Source organism: Anticarsia gemmatalis, chromosome 2, assembly GCF_050436995.1.
Source record: "Anticarsia gemmatalis isolate Benzon Research Colony breed Stoneville strain chromosome 2, ilAntGemm2 primary, whole genome shotgun sequence".
Classification (NCBI taxonomy): Eukaryota; Metazoa; Arthropoda; class Insecta; order Lepidoptera; family Erebidae; genus Anticarsia; species Anticarsia gemmatalis.
The window spans coordinates 10243220-10267713 of NC_134746.1; the positions used below are offsets into that span (position 1 = coordinate 10243220).

The window sequence follows — 24494 nt, forward strand, 5'->3', positions numbered from 1 at the left end:
AGGCGTAGGTTCTACAAACACGATTCTATTTGATTCTAGAGTAGAGCTAGCGAAAACATTTTTCATATTTTCATTTAAAAATAACAAGTCGACATTATCAATGACGAGTGCGCAGGTACCTTAGACGTACATATCACATACAAAGTATCTACTCACTCTATTTACCATTTCTCAATGGAGCAAGCTATCAAACAGAATTGGATTCCAATTGATATTGTTGATAACCTACTTTACGAACTGATTGAATTCCCCTGCCACATTTTATTAAAGGCTTGGCTTTTGACTCAATATTTTACTTTCTTGGTAAATAAAACTTCTCTACAGTTTCTTTTGTATCAATTGTGAATGATATATTAACTGAAAAATGTGTCATTTCTCAAGTATGAACAATGAAGAAACTTACGAGGAAGTTTGTCTTCTTAAATGCAGCAAGAATTTGAATGACCTATAGATTTATTATTTTCTCTTCATACGTATTTATATGTGTGCGGGCTACATACCATAGCGAGTACAAGTGCGGTCCACGGTGAAATGGAAAGCGTTTGCGCAACCGCGCCGCTGGCGACCGTGTGCCTGTGTGTGTGCACGCTTGTTACATACAAGTAACTACACTATGTTGCGTGTGAGCACTGTTGAGTAATGTTTTAGAATTTTAGCATACTATCAATAGACTTAAGTTGAAGAAATTCCGTAATTGTATACGTATGACTTAATTGACTAAATAAGTCGTTACAATAAATTTATTCCAACAGCACAAATGAATGCCTATAACAACCTCACAATAACTGTGTAATAGAACCAAACGATAGGTTGTTAACCCGTATAGAAATAAAACTGTCGTGTTGCATTCAAAAGCGCATTGCGTATAATAATGTAGAGTTAGTTACGTCAGCTAAAACGGGACAACATTTCACTCTCGGAGCGGAAAGCGCGACGCGGAAGGCGAACTTTCTCTTTTGCAGCGTACAGCGCATATTGAAAAAAGCGCAAGCGCAGATTATAGAATGAACGAGTACCGCTGCGTCTCGCGCGCACCGATTTACGTAACCTACACCACTACTACATACATGTTATGCGAAAATGCACACTGATATCAACTGATAAAAAGTCATATTTATTTATTTTCAGTTTCCTAAACATAGAATCATATATATAGCCAATTTAAATGAAATAATTCCGTTCGTCGTAACATATTCTATAGTTTTATTAGATATTGTTCAGCAAAAATAAACAAACATCAATTAAAATGTAGTCGCAATAACAGCACACACGAAACAGTCGCGCGTACAATATCGTGGAAAAATGCCCGCGCGCGAGCGAGACGGCAATAGCGAGTGAGGACGCGAGTGAGCTCGAGCGGAGGTCAACGGCTAGCCGCGGTCGTTGCCCTGCTATCGGAGTGACCTACTGAGCGCGTGACGTCAGCGCCGCACCGCCGCACCGCGCGCGCCCTGGCATTGGTTCACCGCTACCGCGCAGCGCCATCTACGAGCGAATAGGACAACTAGTGGTGATCGTCATCGCATGATTGTAGGAAATATAATTAATCAATACAACTCAATGCCATTCGCTCGGTTACTACGACTTGTTGAATAATTTTGTACCGAGTAGGTTAGATGTACTCTGTATCGATCTGTGACTTGTGCACTTTTAACCGAGTACTTGTTTGTTTCAGAGGTCGAACTGGAGGGAATTCAGGACCGTTACGTGCAGGTATTACGCAGTTATCTGGAACATGCTGCTCCACATCATCCCGGCAGATTACAGGAACTCTTCGCCAGGATACCTGAGGTGATCTTAACTGCGATAAATAATGTAGTATTAGATTATAAGTCTTTATCTACAATATTATTTATTAGTCTGGAGATATATCTACGAGAAACTAAAGTTCTTAACGAAGGGATAACATAACTGATTTATCGCCAATCCAGCTGCAATGTAAAACACACCAGTCACAATAGAAAGTCGGGCTCCTTTGGAAAGCTTTTGATTTCGCGATACTAAGTAGCGTTTTCACTTTGCAGATCCAAGCGGCGGCGAACCTGTTGCTGGAGAGCAAAATGTTCTACGTACCTTTCGTGCTGAATTCGGCGGAGATCAGATAGTATATGGCCCAGCAGGGCGTCTAGTTCTCGATGTACGAGCGGCTGACCCCCCGGCCGCGCCCACGCCCCTGCCGCCCCCTCGTCTTATGATCGCCGCGACACCACCATGTGTTCAAGAGTTCTCACGGAGAGACCGCTCCAGCACAAGAGTTCGTACAAATGTTCCTACTCGACGACGTCGGCCACGCGCGGCCTCGCGCGGACCACGCGAACTGTTAGTTGTCACCAGTGCGAGCCGTGATGCCGTCATGCACGTCATGCACGTCATGCGCGTCATGCGCGTCATGCACGTGTACGTCGTGCGTTCAGTGTACGTCAGTCAGACAGGACAGTGCGGTACTTTTACCTTTGTTGAGTCGATGAGTGTATTGGTTTATTGTTTAGTAGAGGAATTAAAACGTCCCAATTGACAGACTGATTTATTATTAAATAGTTATTACGTAAGGTACCAGGGACTTGAATGCGTGTTTTATACGTGGTAGTGTATACTACATAGTGTTAAATAGAATAAAATATATATTATGTTACTATTTAAATTTGTCAGTCGGAGAATCGCATAATATATTATTTGTGTAAATATAGATATACTTTACAATATAGTTAAGATGTTGTTTTAGACAGAATTGTTTCTTGTAAATGAAATATTGCTGTTTTAGTTTGCATTTTATATCGTCTAGGATTAACCAGTAGGCTAATTACTGGGTGTGTAATATTGAGAATTTCAATTTAATTTTATATGACTTGTTCGTACATAATGTAAGTAGCACTAAGTACCTACTCTCAGTGTTTACCAAGACTGCTTGTATACAACTGTACTGTTTATACACTAACATAACCGGCGCGGTGGCTCGCGCCATCTTATAGTCACAACTTATGCATTTTTATTGCCAATATTTCGCATAACACTACTTGTGCATGTTTCGTTCTGAATGTTTCACTTCTCTGACTCTGGTCTAACTAGATGTAAGTGTGTGCGGCGCGCGAGTGTCCCCGCTGTTCTGTACCGAGAGTGGCGCGGCGCCGCCACCGCCGACAGCGCACTCTCCATGCATTTCTGAGCCGACGACATCCTTATCTGTTATGTGCATAGGTGCTTCGGACATTTATTGATCTTATACTTTGCTTCCTTTGATGTGTTCAATTGTAATTGTGCTCAATATACCGTGATTTTGTTCGGATATTCAATATAGTCATCGTTTCTCTCATTTCATGTAGTGAAGTATTGTCACCCCATCGCAAAGACTTTGTAGTAAAATATAAACATGAATTGTATTATGTATGTACATTGCGTTAATTCTCGATTGCATAACATATTTCGTCTCACAGATAAACATCATTGAGGAAATCAGATCGAATACCATCATCAAGTTCGCATGCATCATTCAAAGAAAAGAATCATTGAAACCCTTCATCCATCATGTCACTTCATATACGATCACCGCTTGTCATGTCACACATTAGCCCTCTAGCATTCCTGTAAGTGTTTGAAGCCATAGAAGTCTCACCTCATGTTAATGCAACTAACTGGCATACCACTCATACTACATTTAATAACGACCAAAACTACGTCACTAATATCTTTCATCATTTCACATCATATAAAATAGGCATCTAACAATAAATCTCTGGATACTTTAAGTCAAAGACTCAAACCTTACACTATCAGGTACCACTGCCTTTCATTTTCTTACAATTATTCGCCGTTATCGTTAAATAACACTCGTATTAATCGTTAATGTTAAAATTTGTAATAAACGTTCCATCAACGGTGAACAGTTACCATTAGCTATAGGGGGCGATGTAAGCCTTTTAAAATTAAGTAATTACAACCAAAAAGTTCGTTCTAAGGACTTAGGTTCTAGTTGATTAGATTTTTTATGCCTTAGCTTTCTCACGGTCGACGTCGGCGTAACCGCATATAGTAGCCACATACTGTCTCACATAGAATATACGTAGAGTAGTTCCCGACCCGCGAGCCGCACTCATCGGCGGCTCATCGCCGGGTCGTGGACGCGACTCCACGCCGGAGACTCCTCGTGTAATGCACGGTATTGCACAGCGTCAGCTGAACAGTCGACATTACAAACAACTTGTAATATTAGATAATCCTGTTACCTGAATGAGCGATACACGTCCGTTCCTCATCGTGTTACCATTAGTTAAGTGTTAGCGATTATTAATAAATGTGTTTTGTACATTATAATTAGTTTGAATACAACCAGTTACAATACTGCCATCAAATGCCTAAATAGTTTTCAATTAATTTTGTTATATTACGTACGTTTAGTTAAGTTAATGACGTTGGTGAAATTATTAGTTAATTGTGATAGTAAAACAGTGATAATTATATCGGAGTGGCATCGTTCACCGCTAGCACCCGCGCACGTGGACGGTGCACTACACTAATATTCGGTCTCACTACGTGAACCCTTCACGATGATTGGGTAACTATATTTATTTATTCATTTTTTTATCTAACTTAATTATAATTAATTAGTTCATAAAACACCATCAGGACGACGGTGGTAAATCTAAAGTCTGAGGTAAAGATGCCTTTATAGATTTTTAAACATGTAATGACGGAAATCGTTAATATAACTAGAATCGCGAATCGTGCATCGTTCTACTAATATGTATGTAAATGATAATTTATGTAAGTAATATTGACACTTATTTTGTTAGGATCATAGCGTATTGTTAAGGCGAAACTAACGGCAGTGTATCAAAAATCAAATAGTAGATTTGTAAGAATGTTATTGGCGTTGTACAAAGGATAGAATAAACAATGAAATTGGCGCATTACTGGCGAGTACCTAATTAGTATAGTACACGACAGCCCGCGAGGCTATACATTCAAGTAATATGTAAATACCTACGAGTTATGCTTCGACGTGTAAGGTGGCCGCTCGCTTTCGTTGCACTTCTAAATTATTTGCTGAACTGTGGGATACGGCTTTTTCGCCTCTTCGTCTAATTTAAATATAAAACTTGTAGTGAATAATAAATTTTTGAATATCAAAATTGACTGACCGATTAATGAAAAATTTTAAAAATAATTTGCTTGTGCTTGCTATTTTAATTTTAATGAGTTTGCATAAAGTTAGTGCCGTCAGTCTCGGCGCTCTCTCAGCCGAGACGTGGACGGCCACAACTGGCGTACGACTCGTTTGTGTGACACGACATTACACTTCTCGTACTAACACAGAAAGTTCCATTATGATTATGTCCTTGTCAAGTTTTATATCATATCAATGGTAGGAAACTTATTTAAAATAACATCGTCAATTACCAGGAACATGGACATACACCTAACACCACAATGTAGATAAATTAAAAAGGTAATGTGAGCACACAAGCTGGTCAGCCAGTTCGTAGATAATACTGCGGAAATATTTTGACTGATATAGTTATGTAATAAACATAATAATGTTAATATATTTATAAGGGTGTAACAAAAACTTAATGCATTTCACAATTTCTTTACAGTCCATAAGAAAATAATTAATTACATCTAAGATATTGTGGCGAAATATTTTCACATTCGTAGAGTAAGGTTTGTTGTGTATAAAAATAGCGTTTCAAGTATTTCGGGTAAAAGAAGGGTTGAAAATTTGTGTACATTAGACATTGTATTAAAATAGTTATGAAATCGAGTGTAACGCCCTAAGAGAATATATATTTGGAAACGTTGACGAGTGTTTGTTGTATGTAATTAATTACATGTCACAGATGGTTATTTGAACTCTAAGTACATATAGATATATATTCTACAAGTTACTTCATGTTTTAATCAAATAATAACAGTAATCAATTTTTGTTACAGTTACATAAACAAACACGTTTCGCTTGTCTTACTAATTTCTATGTTTAGAAATATTCTGTGTCCACTTTTACAAAATTACGATAGATGGTCGAAGTCACTGAATGTAATGTTCACAACTTTACACGCTGTACACTGCAAGTGCTCACTCGTACTCGTACCCGCACGTAGGAATACTACGGATACGAGCTAGTGCTAGTACTACTAGCTACTAGTGCTAGGCGACACTTGGTAGCGGCAACGTTTTATTTATAAGAGTTCAATGTGATTGAGTGTGCTGTAATTTCACGTATTTAGTTGGGCTCGCTCAATACCAAGACTTATCGCTTTCAGACCTAGCATATACTTTAAGTATTATCGATACATTAGGGTTCTATGTTTATACGTAGCAAATCACATTAGTTGCTGATTGCTGTACTGTTCTCGATGGTATAAAGGCTGTTGTTATAATTCGACCAAGTTAAGATATACAGTGACTGTTAGCAGTATGTACTGAAGAGTTTGTCTACTACTATTGTCTCGTTGTGTGGTGCGCCGGCATTAGTCAATGAATGTGTACTGGTTTGCCAAGAGAAGTTACCTACAGTTGTTTAGTTAGCGATGCATAACGTGTTTGTACTTTAATTTGTTTTTTAGTTGTACTCTTGGAAATCAATGGTTAATAATTTAAGAAAATAAATTGTATGTGAAATATATTACCTAATTTTATTTAAACCCTTTCACCCAAAATAAGAAACCCAAATTGATTAAATAAATTGTACAAATTGGTGTTCGTCTTTTCATTTGCAAAACTATCCCTGGATTACAATTCAACAAACGAATGGTTATTTTATCATCGAATGCCGCAATAAGTTTGTAATTTTCATTATAATAGGTACATGTTTTTCAATTTTCACCTATTACTATATTTTTTATTTGTTAGGTAGGTACGTTAGTTTAGAAAATATAAATAATTAAATAAAAGCCATAAAATATTATTATCGCTGGCAAAAGTAAACTATATTCGTAATAAAAGAACATGTTTTTTGACAGGAACCCGAAAAGGGTAGCTGACCTGGGTTTGCAGACATCTAGACCTAAATCATACTTTAAACAGGCAAGTCACCAAACTCCATGGGCGGATAACCCGGAATTAGGTGTTAGAGAAAAATAAAAATAAAGAACTTACAGTGACACCTAGTGGTACAAATAAGTTGTAAGTATAACAGCGCCATCTAGTGCTGAGTAGTAGAACTACTAGCTCTTTTATGAAGTTATATGCAAATTTTATTTTTGCATAATTACATTATTATTTTCATAAAATATGTATTATAATAAGTATACTTTTATTGAAAATTAAAACTACTTTAACTAACCCTTTTTACTGCCTATTACTGGCAATCTACTTTACGAGTTCTGCTCTATGGCAACCTGTATTCTACTCTATGTCTTTCTGTCAAAATTGTCTGCCGCTTGCCACATGTCAGTCGATAAATAGTGTGGTTTTACTATAAAATTACTGCAAAATAACTATACAAAATGGTAAGTAGTAACATTTTACATCATATACTATCTACTTACAACTAAACATTTAGTGTTGTGTCTTACCGGGACATTTTTCATATGCAAACATGTTACTGGATGGTCATGAATAATTCTGTTTCAGAAACCACTTATGCTCCAAGGGCACGAACGTGCCATTACACAGATCAAGTATAACCGTGAAGGTGACTTGCTCTTCTCGGCCGCGAAAGACGCTAAGCCCAATGTGTGGTGGTCGTTGAACGGTGAGCGCCTCGGTACCTTCAATGGGCACGGTGGCGTCGTCTGGTGCCTTGACGTAGACTGGCAGACCATAAACCTTATCACCGGAGGAGGTGACAGTTCATGCAGGTTTGTATACTAATAAGAATTTTTGTACTCCTTTGCTAGTTTGGTTATGTGATGATGTGACTGTTGTGGTGCTAGACACTATGGAACACTTCCTTATAAATCTTAAAACAGGAAAATAATTTATAGTGTAAGATGTTTATAACATTGTTTGGTCTGATATGTTATAATTTATTTTACAAATATCTCTCCCATAGTCATTTTATGCACCACATTTTGATAGTACTATTCTAGTGCCTCGTTATTTTATGTTTCAATATTAGTAGTATGAAATACTCAAGAATTGCTGCTCAACAACCATAATTCATTATTCTTATCTCTGTACATGTTTTGGTTTTCAGTATTGTTGTTTTTTAAATAAATAAACAAATAAATGTCAACTTCACCATTACTAGTTCTCATTCTGATGTGTACAGAAGTTTATTTTTACCCATGTACCAATGAAAAGCAAAATGAAAAAAAACAACAAAGAATTTTAATTTCTTGCATCATTCAGTATACCTATTTACATGTTATTTTTACTTACTGGAGCAAATTTATAGCATACTATACTTATTTTCAGATTATGGGACCTGGAGACTGGCAAGAACATTGCAACAATAAAGTCAAACTCCTCAGTGAGAACATGTAACTTCAGCTTCAGTGCCTACCAGGCTGCTTACACCACTGACAAAGCTATGGGTCATCCTTGTGAGGTAAAAAAAAACATATTATTCTAACATATCATAGGTGATAGGGCAAAGATGTAAACTTATTACCTTCTTCTGTAGTAAGTTTACATATTTGTCCTATTGCCTTTGTGTAGTCAAAGTTAGTTATGCACTGTTGGTTTGCACTGAGTAATATGAGCTATATAGGACATCTTTGCCACAGAATAAGCCCTTGAACTACAGGTTAATGCTGTTTGTATACAAACTAGCAAGCATGTTTAAATTCAGCAGCTTCATACTGAAGAAATTTAGTTTGTGAACATTTTATGATTGTCATTAGCTATATTCTATCTGGTGATACATAACTTTTTTACAAATTTACAAATTGCCCCCAAACTTTCAGACTATTGATTAATTCACACACTTACATACAACTTATTGTACATAATCACTGTTTATGAGTACTTTTTCTTTTTAGTCCCGAAAATTATTAAAGCATTTGTGATTTTTTTGTGTGATTGATTGAATGATTTTAAATTTTATTATTTCAGGTATTTGTAATTGACACAAGAACAATTGATGACTCCATCTCCAACCAGTCACCAATCTTAAAGTGGGAGATCACAGACTCGAAAGTCACCTCCATGGTGTGGGGCAATGCTGATGAGACTATCATCACTGGTCATGAAGCTGGTGATCTCATTCAGTGGGATCTCAGGGTAAGTGTAGCATATTTAGAACATGAACATAATGTGTTATGAGGTTTACTAAGGTTTCTGCAATAATTAGTAATGTGAACATTTATTGCAACATAATTATGCATTAGTCATATCTGTGAAGTTGTTGGTTGATGTTCTCAAGGTCCGTTTGACTTATTTTGTTAGAAATTATAATCGAAAATGTAATGTTAAATAATGTTTTTTTTTTTCTAGACTGGAAAGAAGATTCACTCCATAAAAGAGCACACACACCAAATCAACGACATGCAGCTGTCGCGCGACGGAACTATGTTCATCACAGCCTCCAAGGATCAAACTGCCAAGCTTTTTGATACAAGCTCTTTGGAACTCCTCAAAGAATACAAAACTGAGCGACCGGTGAACTCCGCCGCTCTTAGCCCTATCCTCGACCACGTTGTACTTGGAGGTGGACAAGACGCTATGGAGGTAACAACTACTTCGACCAGACAGGGCAAGTTCGACGCTCGTTTCTTCCACCTTGTATTTGAAGAGGAGTTCGGCAGAATCAAGGGTCACTTCGGTCCCATCAACAGTTTAGCCTTCCATCCCGATGGCAAGAGCTACGCGTCTGGCGGTGAAGACGGTTACGTGCGTGTGCAGAGTTTTGACCAATCATACTTCGATTACACCTTTGATTACAACAGGGAGTGAAGTACACAATAAGAAACGTATTAGTAAAGTTAATCATATTGTAAATGTCAATAAAGCTGATTTTTATTAAATGGACAATGGTTTTGTTTTATTTTACTGCTAAAACGAAAATTGTTTCTTTATTTGTACACTTTGAACAGTCTAAAAAGTATCTATCAATTAAGTTAGATAAGTAGACCTAAATGGTTTAAATAGATGTTACTGCTTGTTAGCACAACGCAAGTTAATTTTAAGGACATCAGTTGCGTTTACTATTAGCATGTTCAAAGCGTCGCACAGATACACACAGTACTCAACGGTTGAACGGACCGGGGAGAAACCCATGACATCATAGACTATAATATTTATTAGATCATAGTGTTCAGGTACACATTCGTTTGATAATAGACTAGCAACAGAAAGCTCACTCAAAAATAACTACAAACCGAGTATGGCGCCGTAAAGCACACAGTAGTCATTCGTTATTGCTCTGCCAGAAGTAAACATAATAATGTAAGAAAAGTTCTTTCCATCTTATCTTATTGCATCTGAATTGATTTCTTATGATTAAACTAAGAACATAACATTACAATATCTAATGTACAAGTTAATAGAATAACATTTAAACACATACATGTATGCAACAATTTATTATATAAAACATTATTTCATTACACTTGGGGAATACTTTTCACTTATACTTATGTAAGAACTCAGAGGAAGTAAGGCGTAGTGTGTTGAGGAGGCACTTCCCGTTCACTGTCGGGAACGGCTTGGAATAACTTTGCTGTTCTATCATTTACTGTGTTGAATTCTAGAATGGATGCGACGTTGCCACAACGATAGCAATAGTTGGGAGCAGACCATACTGTTACCAGGCGCTTGTCAAACATGTATTTAAATCCTGAAAAGATAAGAAAAACACATCATAATTTTTGTATATAGATATATATATATATATAGATAAGATATATATATAGATATAGAGCAGCGATAGCCGAGTGGTATAAGTTGACGCCTCCCACGCAAGTGGTCGCAGGTTCGAACCCGAGGCAACACACCAATGACTTTTCGAAGTTATGTGTGTATTAGAAATAATTATCACATGCTCCAACGGTGAAGGAAAACATCGTGAGGAAACCTTGCATGCCTAAAATTTATTTAACACATTTATTGAGGGCATGCAAAGTCCCCAACCCGCACTTGGCCAGCGTGGTGGACTCAAGGCCTAACCCCTCCCTCATTACGGGAGGAGACCCTTGCCCAGCAGTGGGACATTAATGGGTTAAATTTATTTATTTATTATAATTTTTGTATAGTGCTTCTCAACCAAATGTATCAAACAGTCATAGAATACGTACCATCATTTACTAACTGATGTGCTCGACAAATTAAATTTAAATCATTATAGTTCATGAAGAGCTCTGTCACATAGCTGCCAAACAACCAACCCGCGCCTCGTGGACTCACAGACCTGTAAAACAAACGTCAATGACGTGTTTAAAATTGATTATTTTAAACCTTACAAAAGGTTAAAAAAAGCCAATTATATATATTTTTCATTAGTTATTATTATCCAGACAGATGGGCAACGATAGTGACGGGCTAGACGCTGCTATCAAGACAGAGCACGGCATACGTGGGTCCATCGGATCAGGATATGCACAGCAAAGAGGGATTGGGAAGGAAAGAGGGGAGACTTTTGACAATCAGTGGGACAAAAAGAGCTACTAAAGTAGATATTATTGTGATAAGTTTTCTTCTTATACTCACCACATCTTAATGTCAGCAGGATCAGACCACAGGAGATCACAGAAGGCACCTTTGTGAGGTATCTGCTGATTTCTGTCAATACATCGAATCTGATCTAGCATTGATATTTCTGGAGATAGCCCTCCATGGACACATAGAACCGTTTCATCTATAATCTGAAATTTCAAACTTTTTATTAGAAATAAACCATCACAAATCTTAGATTTTGATTGAAACAATAACAGCTTTAAATAAATGATGATAAAAATAAAGAGAGAGCTAATCATACTTATATGTAACAATTTGTTTTACATCAATAAACATAATAAATTGTATTCCCTAAATTCAAACAATTTTATAATAAAATATTTAACATAATAGGTATTCCTCAGATAACAGATTTCAAGGATTGTTCAGTTAAATCTTCTTTTCTAAGCCTCAACAGCTACAATTTACGCAAAACAGCATTAAATGCTTAAGTTATGTACTTACAGCAGCCACAGTGAGTAAATCAAATACACGACAACAATCTTTCCAAGCATTTGCATTCCCATATTTGTTGAGACATTCATCGTAGAAGCCATACACTTTTGTTATTTGACACGTCTCATGGTTACCCCGCAGTAATATAATCCTGAAAGAAAATTATATTGATTCAAGCTTCTTACTAAATATACTTACTTCTGAAATTATTAAGAAAAATAAACTTTTGTTTAAAATAATAATTAAATTTTCAGTTTGAGAGTAAAACTCATTAAGTTTGGTTTTGTAGTGTTTATTACCTTAAAGATCTTTAAGGTTGGTTAAGAAAGTTTAAGTTTTGAACATACCTATCAGGATACCTTGCTTTAAGTGCCATAAGCAGTGTTAATGTCTCTAAACTGTAGTAGCCACGGTCAACATAATCTCCCATAAATATGTACTTTGTGTGTGGCACCTGCCCACCTATGTGGAACAATTCCTCTAGATCATAGAACTGAAATGAACAGAATATTATATTGTAAAATTAATATAATTTACAAACACTTCAATCCGCAATGTAATTAGCATGATGACTCATTAAATAATATCACTACAATGATAACAGCAACACTCTCGAATCATGTCAAGGAAAAACATGTTCCAGAATCATATTTTTATCTTTGTTATTAGTAGTTACAAAAGAAAAACAATTTCTTTGTCATATTTTTACCAATCAAAAGATAGTATAAATATCATTAGATACATTAGTGATATACTGGTAAAAATGGGCGAGGCCAAGTCGAATGTGTGCATTTTTTATCAATGTTATTTACCTGGCCATGTATATCCCCACAGACAGTCACAGGTGTCTGCACCGGTTGAACATTGGGCTCCTCCAACAGCAGGTCACACACAATGTTGCATAGCTCCCGCAAATCATCTTCAGGTAAATATTTACACCTTTTTGCGATTTCTATCCACTTATCCACGTCAGTCATTGTATGTAGTATTTCACAAAAAGGTGTCCGATGTTTTTTAACTATTTACAGCAAGTAGCAACGATTTTTGAGAATAGGTTAGTGGGGCGGTGTCATGCAAAACCAATAAGAATCGATTAGGAAATGAGTACCAAAAAAAATATTTTAACGTAAAGAATGACTTAGGATTGGTTTAAACTAAATTCTTTTCTCCTTAATTCTAATGATTAAACTATAGTAACAAACCATATCGTCAATTTATACGTCTTTAAACCCAAAATAAATAGACTTAATATTACTTTATCGATATGATAGTGCATTCTCATCTCTATGTTAAAGTTTGTGTCAAATGTCAGTCAGCTTGACTTTTGACAGCTGACAGAAATCATTGTGTGTTCCCAACGCGAAATAAAATTTATAATAAAGAACTTACGCTGGATAAGTTTTCAATATCTTCTTTATGGGTGACTCAGGTTTAAGACCGTGTTTAAACTGAAGTTGACCTGGGCGCAGTGGGCGGCAACTTAACTGTGCTTCAGTAGTACAGTAGAAAGGCTGATTGCTTTTCGACTGAACTACTACTTATCCCGGCTTGGGTGAAAGGTTGCCCTCGAATTTGGGGTCTGGTTGTTACCTCGTGGACTTATCGTCAAAAGTTGCACATTTTACACATTCGATGAGTATCGATGAACCTAGTGAAATACCTATATTGCAGTCAGAGTTTGTACACAACAGTGCAATATGACTTTACATCTCTGAAATCTAAGCCCCCTTATGCACTAGCGGTTAACAATTGTAAAAGTGACTAACCGCGTAGCTAGCAGACCTTTTACAATTTAATATGCAACCACCTGCGATAGTATATACTTACTCGCTTAACTTCCATAAATTCGCAGGCGGCTGCATATTCAACTGTACCCGCTGGTGCGTAAGAGGGCTTATAGTTCGCACAACTTAAATCGCTGCGATGTAATTTCGTACGGCAGACTCCCATTCACCGTTCGGAAGATTATTCTATCAGAATATAAATATTGTGAATCAATCGCAAATTCTTGCGATGCGCCGTGCGATCTCATGGATTTTAACAACGTGTATCGCAGTTGTGTGAACAAGCTCTAAAATATAATATGTACACAATAAAATGTTGTAGAAGGAATAAATAAAACATTTTACATAATTAAGAGTTTATTTAATGTGAAAACAAACATGCAAGTACATTTTCGAATGTTATTACATTTTGTTATTCATTAGGTATACGGTGCTTTCTGATATGCTGCTGTGAATGGGTTAAAATAAAAAAAAACGATTACATGATCCTACTACATTAAACTTAATGCTAAAAGCACATTGGGTATCGAAATACAACAGATGAATTGTATGTAGTTGGGACGGATTTTGATTATTTTTGTAAAAATGCACTAGCAAGCTCAATTTTTCCATTTGCGTAAAAAAATATAACGTAAATAAAAAATGAAGTCTCTTTTTTTGGGATAACAACAGATGTTTTTTTTTGTTCTTTACTATTACCTATTTATTAAACCTAAAATCGGCGGTTTTCTTTTAATTTTAAAAACGTCAGATTTCAAAGAAAACCATTCCGATTAGTAATAATATCACCAAGTTCTGGAGTTGCCAAGGCATTAAAATCACAGAATGCTATTTTGGAGACGCGGAACATAAACATACATAGCGCCGAAATCGCAAAACAAAATAAGTACCGGTAATTACCAGCGATGGTCTCAAATACATACATACTCTTGGGTCAAGTTCATTTATCAACCAAGAGTATAATCATTCCTGCATAACCGTCTGAATACTATAAAAACTATGATTATTCAACAAAAAAAATGTTACACAGAATAATAAAGCGAGTCTAGCAATTTAGTATTAATTTGTCTTACTTTTGAATTTTTTCAACTTTTACAGATATAAAAATTACTTAATCCCGAGAGAGTACCAAGTGATCACAGATTTTGAAAAGTCCGTTCATCTATCAGTACAAAAGTAACCAATGTTCAGAAACGGATTTACCTATTATCTACGTTTACAACATGAAAGCCGATGCATGCCCAGATATTGACCACTCGCAGTGGCATTTGATTACTGTCATTTCATGTACAGTCACAAATTCTTTATATCTAAAAGACACAAAACCTCAATATATTAATGCTGAACTAATCATGAGCATGTATCTGTTTTCACAACAATCTATAAGTAAGATTACGAAGATATGCTAGTATAATTATTATCTAACAGCTAATTACGTTTGCGAGCCAGTACTTCATTGAATAAAATTACAAATGCATAATTACTTTGGCAAATTCAAAGTCGCTTATAACGCACAACCTCACTAGTGACCATAATGTATAGTCAAACAGTAAATAAATAAAATTTGAAACTCAACAACTAATACAAAAGTACTGGCGTTCAAACATACTGGAGGTGAAACTACTGACAGTCGGCGTGTGAAATACACTCTTTTATAGGTTACAAATAAAAGAAATTTCCCCCTATTGTCACCACATCATTTGACCCCCTTTCGTAATTATTGAAACGTTGAACACACAGCTATGAGTACTGAGCGCCAGGTGCCAATTTTTGAGTAACCAAAAAGACCCTGTTACATATACGCTACACGTTTTAAGCTTAACTATATCTAATGTTACACTCGTACTTATATATCAAGAAGAATAAATATTTACCAACGTAAAAAAGCTCTGCTAATGTACCGCTACCAAGCCAGTTCATTTTAAACAAGATTTCGAAAAAATACTTTATTATGCAAATTAACGAACTGACGTAATAAGCTTGTAAGCATTAGATAAGCTTACAGATCAAAAAGAAATAAAGCCCAAAATCAGCTTTTAGCAAACAAATAGAAAGTCGTTCGTGTTGTCAAAGACCACGCGTACGTCAATGTAAACTTAACTCTAAATATAAGCGATAACGCTATCGAAAGTACAATGTAATTAAAAATAAGTCAGTAACTTTTTTCTGGTACTGGGACGTCTACTTCGGAAGACGGTGTAAAAACTTTATACCGCCTCATAAACTATGCGAATTAGCTTAAAACAAAAAAACCTGTTTCTACAAAAATTATCCATAAGCAGAGATCCAAAATCAGGGTTAATGGGAACAGTTTTGATATAGTAAACCGTCCTATAACTACCTCGTAAGCGATTACAAACAAAGTTAACACTAAAAAACATGCAAATACAGTAAAATTAAGTTCTAGATAATCAGAATTACATTCAGATTTCTCAGAAATATCAGTTCCGTTCAACCACACTCCGTATCAGGATCGGAACACATTTTGGTAATTTATTTAATAAAAACACAATTTTATTGTAAATACTGAGGTAAGAAAAGGTCGTTTCGATGTCGATATGACCAAGTATGAATTGACAGAATTTTGCAAAGCGACGTGAGTGGTGTTGTGATGTTCACTTGAACTGGCCAAGCACAAACGCGTCCATGACCTTGGGCACGTGCTCGTCGATGCCGATGATGTCGAGGACTCCCTCGTGGGTGCCGTCAGTAGTAGCCACGCGATGAGACGCCAGGTTCAATACGATCAGCCTGTAGGTAAGAAAAAACTTAAGAAAAGTAATAGAGATATGTTAATTTTTGACTAACATTGTAAAATGCAAGATAATAATATTTTTAGTGGGAAAGAGAGGGGTTTTCGCCGTACTTAGCATCCTTCACTCCAACGGTGTCCCTATAAGTTTCAAGGGCCCTGACGGGGCAGTGGTCGGCGATGTCCTTGCCGAGCGGGGGCGGGGGCCCGTAGCGACCGCCGGGCCCGCGGCCGCCGCGTGCCGCCTGGTCCAGCTCCATGTAGCGTGTGGTGCGGTCCACCATGTTGATGAACACGTCGAACTTCTGCTTCGTCTTAATGGCCCACTGGATCGGAGCGTCCATCTGCACGCGGCCCAAGTTCGCTTTCTGTGGCAGAGACTTGATTCATTTAAATATTATGTATGTATGATTGATTTATGGTCGCGTGTTGTAAAAGCTATGACTGAATGTGTGGACTAAACGTTAGAATAAAAATATTATAGTAATGTTATGGACTTTATTGTGAACTATACCAACTATTATTTGTTAGACTATGTAAGTTGATAATGGTTGTAACAGCTAAACGCTAAAATTTTACGAAGTTTAAATATTGTGGTTGTCATTCACAACAAGGAAAGATAAAAGAAAAGTATTACTTACTCGTAACACAAACTCGGCTTCCTCGATGTTGCTAAAGTTACGTTCAATGGTGACGACCTGCACGCCCTCCTCCGTGAACACCGCTAGCTTCACTTGCTTCTCTCGCTTCAAGATTTGTAAGGCCAGGATAATAGCTGAAATATCAACATGACTGTTTATTGTTTTTTTTCGTATGCTGTAACATTACCAATTTTTGGTCTGTGTATTCTAATTATTTAAAATAATCAGAATAAGCACTTAAAACTCGACTTGTTAATCGGGGTTTCGGCGTTACCCACACAATTTTGATTTACGTTTTGGTATCTCAAGCCACTAGAAAGCGTATCCGCGGCCGTCACTCTCACACAGTACCGAGTAATGCTTCAAGTATTTCACAACAAGTCAAGTATAGGCGCTACATAATAGCCGTACAGTACATATTTTTAACACCGACGCAAAAAGAGGGGTGTTATAAGTTTGACGTGTCTGAAAGAATTGTTCAAATCGGACCCGTAGTTCCTGAGATTAGCGCGTTTAAACAAACAAACAAACAAACTCTTGAGCTTTATAATATTAGTATAGAAGTATAGATTTCCTCAGTCTTTACCTGCATGTCCCGGTGTAACGTTGTTATTGTAGAAGCATTCAGCCAGCAAGTGCTTCTTGCTCTTCTTCTCAGCATCAGCGTCGCCGCCGCCACCGCTGCTCGGGGCCGTCTTTGTAGCTGTCTTCTTACCCTTCTTGGGCACTACGAAATTCTTACAGAAGTGACGACCTGTTCGGTAAAACACAGTTAGGATTAGTGTCAAATGTTGATCAAGCCACCAAAAAGGAGCAGTATGCCAAGGTCTGCTGGTGAAGTCAGTGATTACTCTATAGTATAACAGTATGTATGTAAAAAATTCCTAATTAAATATCACAACTCAATAGTCAAAACACAATAGCATAGTGTACAACTGTACAAGATTTTAAATAATATTCGCAGTACAAGTAAAGAAAGGTTTACCTTTAAACATATGGTGTCTCATGTCCATAGTGATGAGGTAGCGCGCATTGGTAGCTGGAGTAAGGAGCCAGGTATGATCGATGAGGTTGTTGAGAGCGCCCACTACAGTCTGATTGGGTGGTAGATCGATACCTGCACAAAATATAATAAGTTAGTTTGAAATATTTCTTTAACAAACAACATGAGATATCGCTGAATTCAATTAGCTCAGGATTTAAATAATTGAAAATTACTTCAAGGCTTCAGGAACCTATGTCTAGCAATAGATGGAACAATGGTATTCATTTATTCTTCTTGGTTGAATTGACAACTTCTATTGTTTTCAGAAATAACAGATATATGTATTGATGACAGAAGTATTATACTGACCCCAGTGCTTAATTTCTTTCGGGTGTCGCCGAGTGGTGGTCCACTCCCAGAGGCCAGTTTTGCTGTCATATATCTGACGGGTGCGACGGCGCAGTTCTTTCTCTGCGGCCACTTTAGCTTTCTCGTGTTTCATCGGCCTACAAGAAAAACCATACATACCATATTAAAAATATAACTAGAACATGACATTATACATAACAGATTTTTTTTCAGTAAAAATACGATCAAATATCACTTTATGACTATGGAACATAAATTATATGAATGTTTGAACAATGTACACGTGCAAAAAGCAAATTTAACCGTTAAAGGCTAGAGTGTAGTAATAATATGATTATTCTCAAATTAATCTGAGGAGTGATACTATTATGTCCTAGTTTCGTCCTTGTATTTATGCTTTACAAATAATCCACTGACCCACGGTCCCCCCCTGTCAACAGATGCGCCGCCGGATTCAATATAAAAGGATCTTTCATCAAAGTATAAAGGACACTACTTAACAAAGCCCAACAACCAGTTTAATCATTTGAACAGGGGTCACAAGAATTTCTGTCGGTATTTTTATTAACTCGCATTGATATTGTCGCGTTAAAAGAGCATTGAGAGAGGAGAATGTACAACCACAATATGTACCACAGTTGTACATTTGTTTCGAGTGAAAATTTAACCGCCTATTGTACATTTGGTCGTCTAAATCGACAACTTACATAATTTTTCTACGTATTATGTTAAACCAACTCTAGACCTGCAATACAAAAATTTACTTTTGTTAACAATACTACACTTACTTGCTTTTTTTCTTATAATTGCAAAGCGCAATGTAGACAGCCAGCGGCGTCACTTTAGACTTCTTGATGATATCCTGGTTGCTCAGTAGTGATACCAATATTGCAGTTGTAGTTGATTCATTAGTCAGAAATCCCATGTTATGGATACGTTGGATGTGGTACAACATCTCTTCCAAAGTGAACTGTGGAAGCACTGCATCCCAGACCTGGGTGAAGATAGGTATTGAAGTAGGAAGATTATTTTAGAACTCATATTTAGTGTTGAATGTAGCTATGTAGGTTAGTGCTACGAATTTATTTCGATTTTCACCTAAAAACATATGGGCTACTACTTTTCACTTGCAGTTTAATTAATATTCTTTAAAATAATAAAATGACATTAATCATTAGCTGAAACTGTGCGAGAATTTATATTAACAAGAATGAAATAACAGCTACATACATTTTGCGATGTCAGCAAGTGGCCAGGCACATGGTCCAATGTGAACTGGTTAGCAGTGGCGAGAGCTGCAGCGGCCACGGGATCCTCGCAATGTCTCATGTCTTCCACTTGCGTGATGTACTCGAAAATCTCCTTAGTCTCGGGCCTTTCACCCAGTGCAGTTTTAGCGCGCTTCAACCCGAAGATAGCGTACTTGACGACGGCGTCACGAGCTACATGCACGAGAGAAACAGTTAAAAAGAGCACCTAGAGAAACATTTCTAGAATAAATTATGTATATGTACACAAGTAAATCTTAGGTTTTACCGGAAAATCTTAGGATTTACCACAGTTCCGGCTTTTACAGTAACATATATAATGTTTGTTTTTGTTTGTCGTATGGTTAGTGGTCAACCTAGTGTCAAAGTTGTTCAAGCCGCCTGGGAGGCCTTTGACGTGGCTTAACGACTGTTATCTTAGTAGACAACAACCGGGACCGACTTTTAACGTGCCCTCCGATGCACGGAGACGCCCAGTTCAAATACCACTATGCGGTCACCCATCTATGGAATGACCGCGCCAATGGTTGCTTAACCCACAGATCGTTTACCGACCGGTGAGCGCAACTGGCTATGGGCGCCTCCATATATAATAATATGTCATAAGACAATTGTGATGCTAAACTTCTATATTATTTCAAAATGTCTGCTAACTTGATATCATTATGTGCACTTATCTCACGAGAACATTCAAAATCAACCATCAAACCTAAACAGCAACAAATTATTTGAACATTTTGAATTTATTGAACCTATTGAAATCATGGCTGCAATCTTCAGTTGTACTCTGTGTCACCTATTTTAATAATATATTATAACAATTCCTCCTACAAAGTTAATTTTGTCATGTAAAGACTTACCATAGTCATTTTCAGGGATCTTCACATGGGATTTACGCAGCAGAGTCTTATGCGAGCGACCATGACGAGCTCTAACTCTTGTCATCTCTCTTGCTAATTCCATTGGCTCCTTCGAAGTGTACCACTCTTTGACACTCTTACACCACCCTCTGCCATTACCTACATTAAAATATTCAGTTGTTATTTGAATGTTCCATAAAACTGAATAGCTGAAAGTATGCTAAGAATTGCATTCTTACACTGCTTACTATCCAGCAATCTTATCACTAGTAATAAACTAATCAGATTCCAATCAGAAATAATTATTGTTGCCAGATGTCTCCTAACATAAAAAATATAGTCTATAGGTAATATCAAAACTATAAACAATAATCAGAACATTAAAAATAACAGGAAATATTACCTGTTTTCAATAGCCTCGTAAATTTGTTAAAGAGCATCATCTGTTCCGGAGTATTACAAATCTCAGCAGCCGCCTTATATGTAGCCTCTTTGACTGCACAACTTCCAACCAAGAGGCATTTAGCCAATGCAAAAGCAATAGTTTCAAATCTTGTGTACCATCCATCTTTACCGGCCTGAAATATAATAAATCTATGGAATACCCTCGCAAATAGGAATTCAAAATTATCAAGCGAAACAAACCTAACCCTCTTTTATAAAGTAGTATTGGCACAGAAAATTTGTTTGTTGTCATGAGTTCTCAACTCTGAACAATACATCAATCTAAAATGATTGTCTATTTACCTTAAGAATGATGTTAACTACTTCTACGTTATCCACACCACCCTCCAGAGCTTCATTTAAAGCAGTCAACTTATCTGCCTCAAAATACTTATGCGAAGACCAACATCCAGGGTAGTATTTGGGGACCTCATTTCCAGTGTGCAGAAAACGAGTTATTCTGTTGCACAGTTGGGGATCGAGTACCGCCGGTTCTGTCATTTTCGATTATGACAATAACCGCTTCAATAAATTCGTAAGTTGTTTCGAAAAGCAATTCCGTGCATAAACAATGCGAGCTTCTGTTGTGTCGCACTAACATCCAGATTTCATCCGAAATTTATCGTCGCCGCTCAAACCTGAGAAGAATGCCGTGAGTAGAGGTAAATGCACTGAACGTCGAAACTATTAATTTTTTGTCGGTATTCGAGCGAAACATGTGCCACAATAAATTGAGGATGTGGCTAGAAAAAATTGACAATCGAGGCTGAATCTTTATTAAAAGTGGTACAAAGAAAATGGATGAAATAAATTTTGATTAGATTATTGAAAAAGAAGTTACCACTGATATAACTGCATTAATTACCAATCACAAAAAATAAATAATAGACATTTCGTTACAAATATTAGATTTATAACAAAAATACCTACCTCGTTCCCGTTTTTCAGTCCAAGTTGACAACTTGACAAGTCTGAAGTCAACGACCAACGGAATGACAGATTGAGTTTTTAATATCTTAATTTAGTTGAGATCTAGCCTTTTAGTCCTTACAAATGGGCATAATATATAGGTTTTATTATTTTATTTTCGTTTACCTTTAAGTTGAAATTATACATAGAAAATTGCACACGTACATACATAATATGACACCTTTTCCCATAAGAATAGGCAAAGCCCAAAGAATAACTCAAAGGAAATTACAAGGCACTTATTTAAGATGCCTATCAATTACTCAAAGTTTTAATGGTTGGCAAAACTTTGAGTAAACATGTTGAAATCGCTTATCTAGTCCGCCGAGTCTAGTTTCAAATATACCTATTCATTTTTGAAGTTAAAAAAAGGTATCATATCTCCGAAACGTCTTAATTTACGAACGACATGAACGAACGAGCCAGCAGCATTCAAAAAAGGAATTCGAGAGTAAGGCTGATGAATACTGATGAAACCTGTTTGTCAGTGTTTGTGTAATTTGCTAATTTGTCCGAATTGACAGTTTTCAAACTAAGAAAAGAAATGACAAGTAACAATACTGATATACAATGAACATTGTCATTCTGTCAAGTTCCAAGTTGACAGAAGAAAAGATTAACAGATAAATAAATATAAGCGAATAATTTTAGTAAACACAATAAAATAACACTGTGCTGACTAATCTATAACTCCTGAAATTCTGAAAGTTTTTAAATCTAAAACAAAGTCTCTCCGCAGTGCCAAGTTTAATCAATCGGGTTCTACATGAGCTTACATTTAGAGGAAGCTAACGAAACACAACAACTAATGCAGAATGAGGGAGAAGAAGATGAACAAAAGGTATCGCAGTCGGCGACGTCTCCTGTTACGAGTAACAAATTATCCAGTGGTGCCGCAAGCCTCACATCAAAAAATCAGGGGCAAACTACCTCAGGTGCAGGCAACAACAGCCTAAATGAATCTACTAAGATATCCTATGTTAGCGAACGACGTCTGCATAGAGACTTAATGAGGTCAAACAATAAGCCTAAAAGTATGCCTAAAGGAACACCTGATGTAAAAAATATGGAAAAGGCCCTTTTAGAGTTACTGGATGACTTCCATACTGGAAAACTTAGTGCTTTTGGCACAGGTTGCAGTATGGAACAGATGATTAACATAAGAGATCAACAAGAACACTTAGCACGTTTACATTTTCGCTTATGTGCAGATGTAGAAAAACCTACAGAAGACAACTTTGAAAATTCTGCATCTAGAGATAAAATGGCACAGCTTGTTCAAAGTTTAGAACAGTTATCTGCGTCCATAGAGCACTTGCACTCTGATGTTAATAATGCTAATGCAAATTGTAAACCATGTACAGAACCTAATGAACAACAAAGCTAAAATAGTAATTTTAAATGTTGTTATTTTTATAGGTATCTAGGTTAATAATGTAATTAAAATTATGTTTTAAATACAATGTATTATTTTGTGGTAAATACAGATAGTGCATCTAATAAAGTTATATGGCTAAACATGCTAAACATGCTACTTGGGGAATGGAATATTACTCAATATTATCAGTAATTTATTATCACAATGTAATACAATGATATGTTTATTATTGTCTATAATATTTTATTATACTTGCCTAGTTTTATTTGGAAAGATAATAAAACAAAAAAGTAATACTTAGTATTTCACTTTATTCATATTGTTATGGAATTTAAATTATAATGGTTACTAGTAAGCAACCAACTACCTACAATCAATTTGGCAATTATTACAAAACAGCTTACAATGAGTCGGTAAGTGTACAAAAAATACTTAGGTCTAGTCTTAGTAGCTATTATATCGCACTAATAATACAATAGTGCTGTAACTCAAAACACAACTTGTATCAGAATCGACGAATAATTTGTTTATAACTCCCTAGGTATTATGGGTGCAAAAACTGTATGCTCTTTGTGTTTTAAAAATGAAATAAAAAATAGTATTTTGACACTATTAAATAAGGTTATAGTGTTAAGTCTAGTGCAAGTTGTGTTGATGTATTTTGAGTTACTACACTATTATATTTGCTTGGTTGTTGAGAACAAAACAACATTGTTTAGACAAGACTATAACACCCTTTTGCTGATACAGAGTCCTGACTTTGGTATAGTTGATTATGTTTATGCTTCTCTATTATACAGTGTTAGCAGTGCAATTACTCAGACCATATACAAAAAGATTGTTTGGGTTGCTAACATGAGATAGAGAAACAGAGTTAGCTGTGTGAAAAACAATGAAAAGTAAGGTCTGCAATGGATAATTTCTCGCCTTGGGCTACATTAATAGTCATAGCATTACAGAGGCTTACAGGAAATTGAACACGTTTGAAAGTAAAC

General features: G+C 36.4%; 5 protein-coding genes across 13 annotated transcripts in view; 3 read left to right on the forward strand and 2 right to left on the reverse strand.

The window, feature by feature from the left end:
- Hr4 (nuclear hormone receptor 4) overlaps nucleotides 1-6620 on the forward strand; it is a 96529-nt gene extending 89909 nt beyond the window's left edge. For all 7 annotated transcript variants that reach the window (XM_076131731.1, XM_076131722.1, XM_076131751.1 and 4 more), the window contains 2 exons: nucleotides 1676-1791; nucleotides 2025-6620. In XM_076131731.1, the coding sequence (XP_075987846.1) occupies nucleotides 1676-1791; nucleotides 2025-2105 (197 nt within the window). In that variant the 3' untranslated portion in view covers nucleotides 2106-6620. The remainder of the gene's footprint in view (nucleotides 1-1675; nucleotides 1792-2024) is intronic.
- Nucleotides 6621-7304: 684 nt separating this feature from the next.
- On the forward strand, nucleotides 7305-9913 carry eIF3i (eukaryotic translation initiation factor 3 subunit i). Its single transcript, XM_076131780.1, has 5 exons — nucleotides 7305-7446; nucleotides 7571-7797; nucleotides 8357-8489; nucleotides 8996-9163; nucleotides 9377-9913. Exons 1-5 carry the CDS (start codon nucleotides 7444-7446, stop codon nucleotides 9833-9835), a joined length of 990 nt encoding a protein of 329 aa, XP_075987895.1. The 5' UTR covers nucleotides 7305-7443; the 3' UTR covers nucleotides 9836-9913.
- A 536-nt stretch (nucleotides 9914-10449) lies between these two features.
- On the reverse strand, nucleotides 10450-13304 carry PpV (Protein phosphatase V). The gene is made up of 6 exons (XM_076131790.1): nucleotides 12862-13304; nucleotides 12397-12542; nucleotides 12059-12200; nucleotides 11588-11742; nucleotides 11176-11288; nucleotides 10450-10718 (listed from the first exon to the last, which is right to left on the reverse strand). Exons 1-6 carry the CDS (start codon nucleotides 13024-13026, stop codon nucleotides 10528-10530), a joined length of 912 nt encoding a protein of 303 aa, XP_075987905.1. The 5' UTR covers nucleotides 13027-13304; the 3' UTR covers nucleotides 10450-10527.
- Nucleotides 13305-14179: 875 nt separating this feature from the next.
- On the reverse strand, nucleotides 14180-22134 carry LOC142984303 (RNA-binding protein RO60-like). Of its 3 annotated transcripts, none has more exons than XM_076131822.1 (12): nucleotides 22083-22134; nucleotides 21456-21790; nucleotides 21112-21286; nucleotides 20709-20867; nucleotides 19811-20022; nucleotides 19369-19574; nucleotides 18581-18717; nucleotides 18212-18343; nucleotides 17813-17980; nucleotides 17227-17360; nucleotides 16700-16953; nucleotides 14180-16584 (listed from the first exon to the last, which is right to left on the reverse strand). In XM_076131822.1, exons 2-12 carry the CDS (start codon nucleotides 21651-21653, stop codon nucleotides 16449-16451), a joined length of 1911 nt encoding a protein of 636 aa, XP_075987937.1. In that variant the 5' UTR covers nucleotides 21654-21790; nucleotides 22083-22134; the 3' UTR covers nucleotides 14180-16448. The 3 variants fall into 3 exon arrangements, with proteins under 3 accessions (XP_075987937.1, XP_075987918.1, XP_075987927.1); XM_076131803.1 differs by having other exon boundaries at nucleotides 16700-16965; XM_076131812.1 differs by lacking the exon at nucleotides 22083-22134 and adding an exon at nucleotides 21994-22078 and having other exon boundaries at nucleotides 16700-16965.
- A 278-nt stretch (nucleotides 22135-22412) lies between these two features.
- On the forward strand, nucleotides 22413-23794 carry LOC142984320 (uncharacterized). Its single transcript, XM_076131844.1, has 2 exons — nucleotides 22413-22572; nucleotides 22861-23794. The coding sequence occupies exon 2, from the start codon at nucleotides 22888-22890 to the stop codon at nucleotides 23506-23508; it is 621 nt and encodes a 206-aa protein (XP_075987959.1). The 5' UTR covers nucleotides 22413-22572; nucleotides 22861-22887; the 3' UTR covers nucleotides 23509-23794.
- The last annotated feature ends 700 nt before the right edge of the window (nucleotides 23795-24494 follow it).

Excerpts from the sequence above, each read along its gene's own strand:
- eIF3i (XM_076131780.1), top strand. Across the intron at positions 7,798-8,356 it reads GGAGGTGACAGTTCATGCAG|ATTATGGGACCTGGAGACTG; the intron begins GTTTGTATACTA and ends ACTTATTTTCAG. Across the intron at positions 8,490-8,995 it reads CTATGGGTCATCCTTGTGAG|GTATTTGTAATTGACACAAG; the intron begins GTAAAAAAAAAC and ends TTATTATTTCAG.
- PpV (XM_076131790.1), bottom strand. The coding sequence starts at position 13,026 with ATGACTGACGTGGATAAGTGGATAGAAATCGCAAAAAGGTGTAAATAT. Across the intron at positions 12,201-12,396 it reads AAAGCAAGGTATCCTGATAG|GATTATATTACTGCGGGGTA; the intron begins GTATGTTCAAAA and ends ATTTTCTTTCAG. Across the intron at positions 10,719-11,175 it reads ACATCAGTTAGTAAATGATG|GATTTAAATACATGTTTGAC; the intron begins GTACGTATTCTA and ends TTATCTTTTCAG.
- LOC142984303 (XM_076131803.1), bottom strand. The coding sequence starts at position 21,653 with ATGACAGAACCGGCGGTACTCGATCCCCAACTGTGCAACAGAATAACT. Across the intron at positions 19,575-19,810 it reads ACTTGCTGACATCGCAAAAT|GTCTGGGATGCAGTGCTTCC; the intron begins GTATGTAGCTGT and ends ATCTTCACCCAG. Across the intron at positions 17,981-18,211 it reads GAGACACCATATGTTTAAAG|GTCGTCACTTCTGTAAGAAT; the intron begins GTAAACCTTTCT and ends TTTACCGAACAG.
- LOC142984320 (XM_076131844.1), top strand. The coding sequence starts at position 22,888 with ATGAGCTTACATTTAGAGGAAGCTAACGAAACACAACAACTAATGCAG.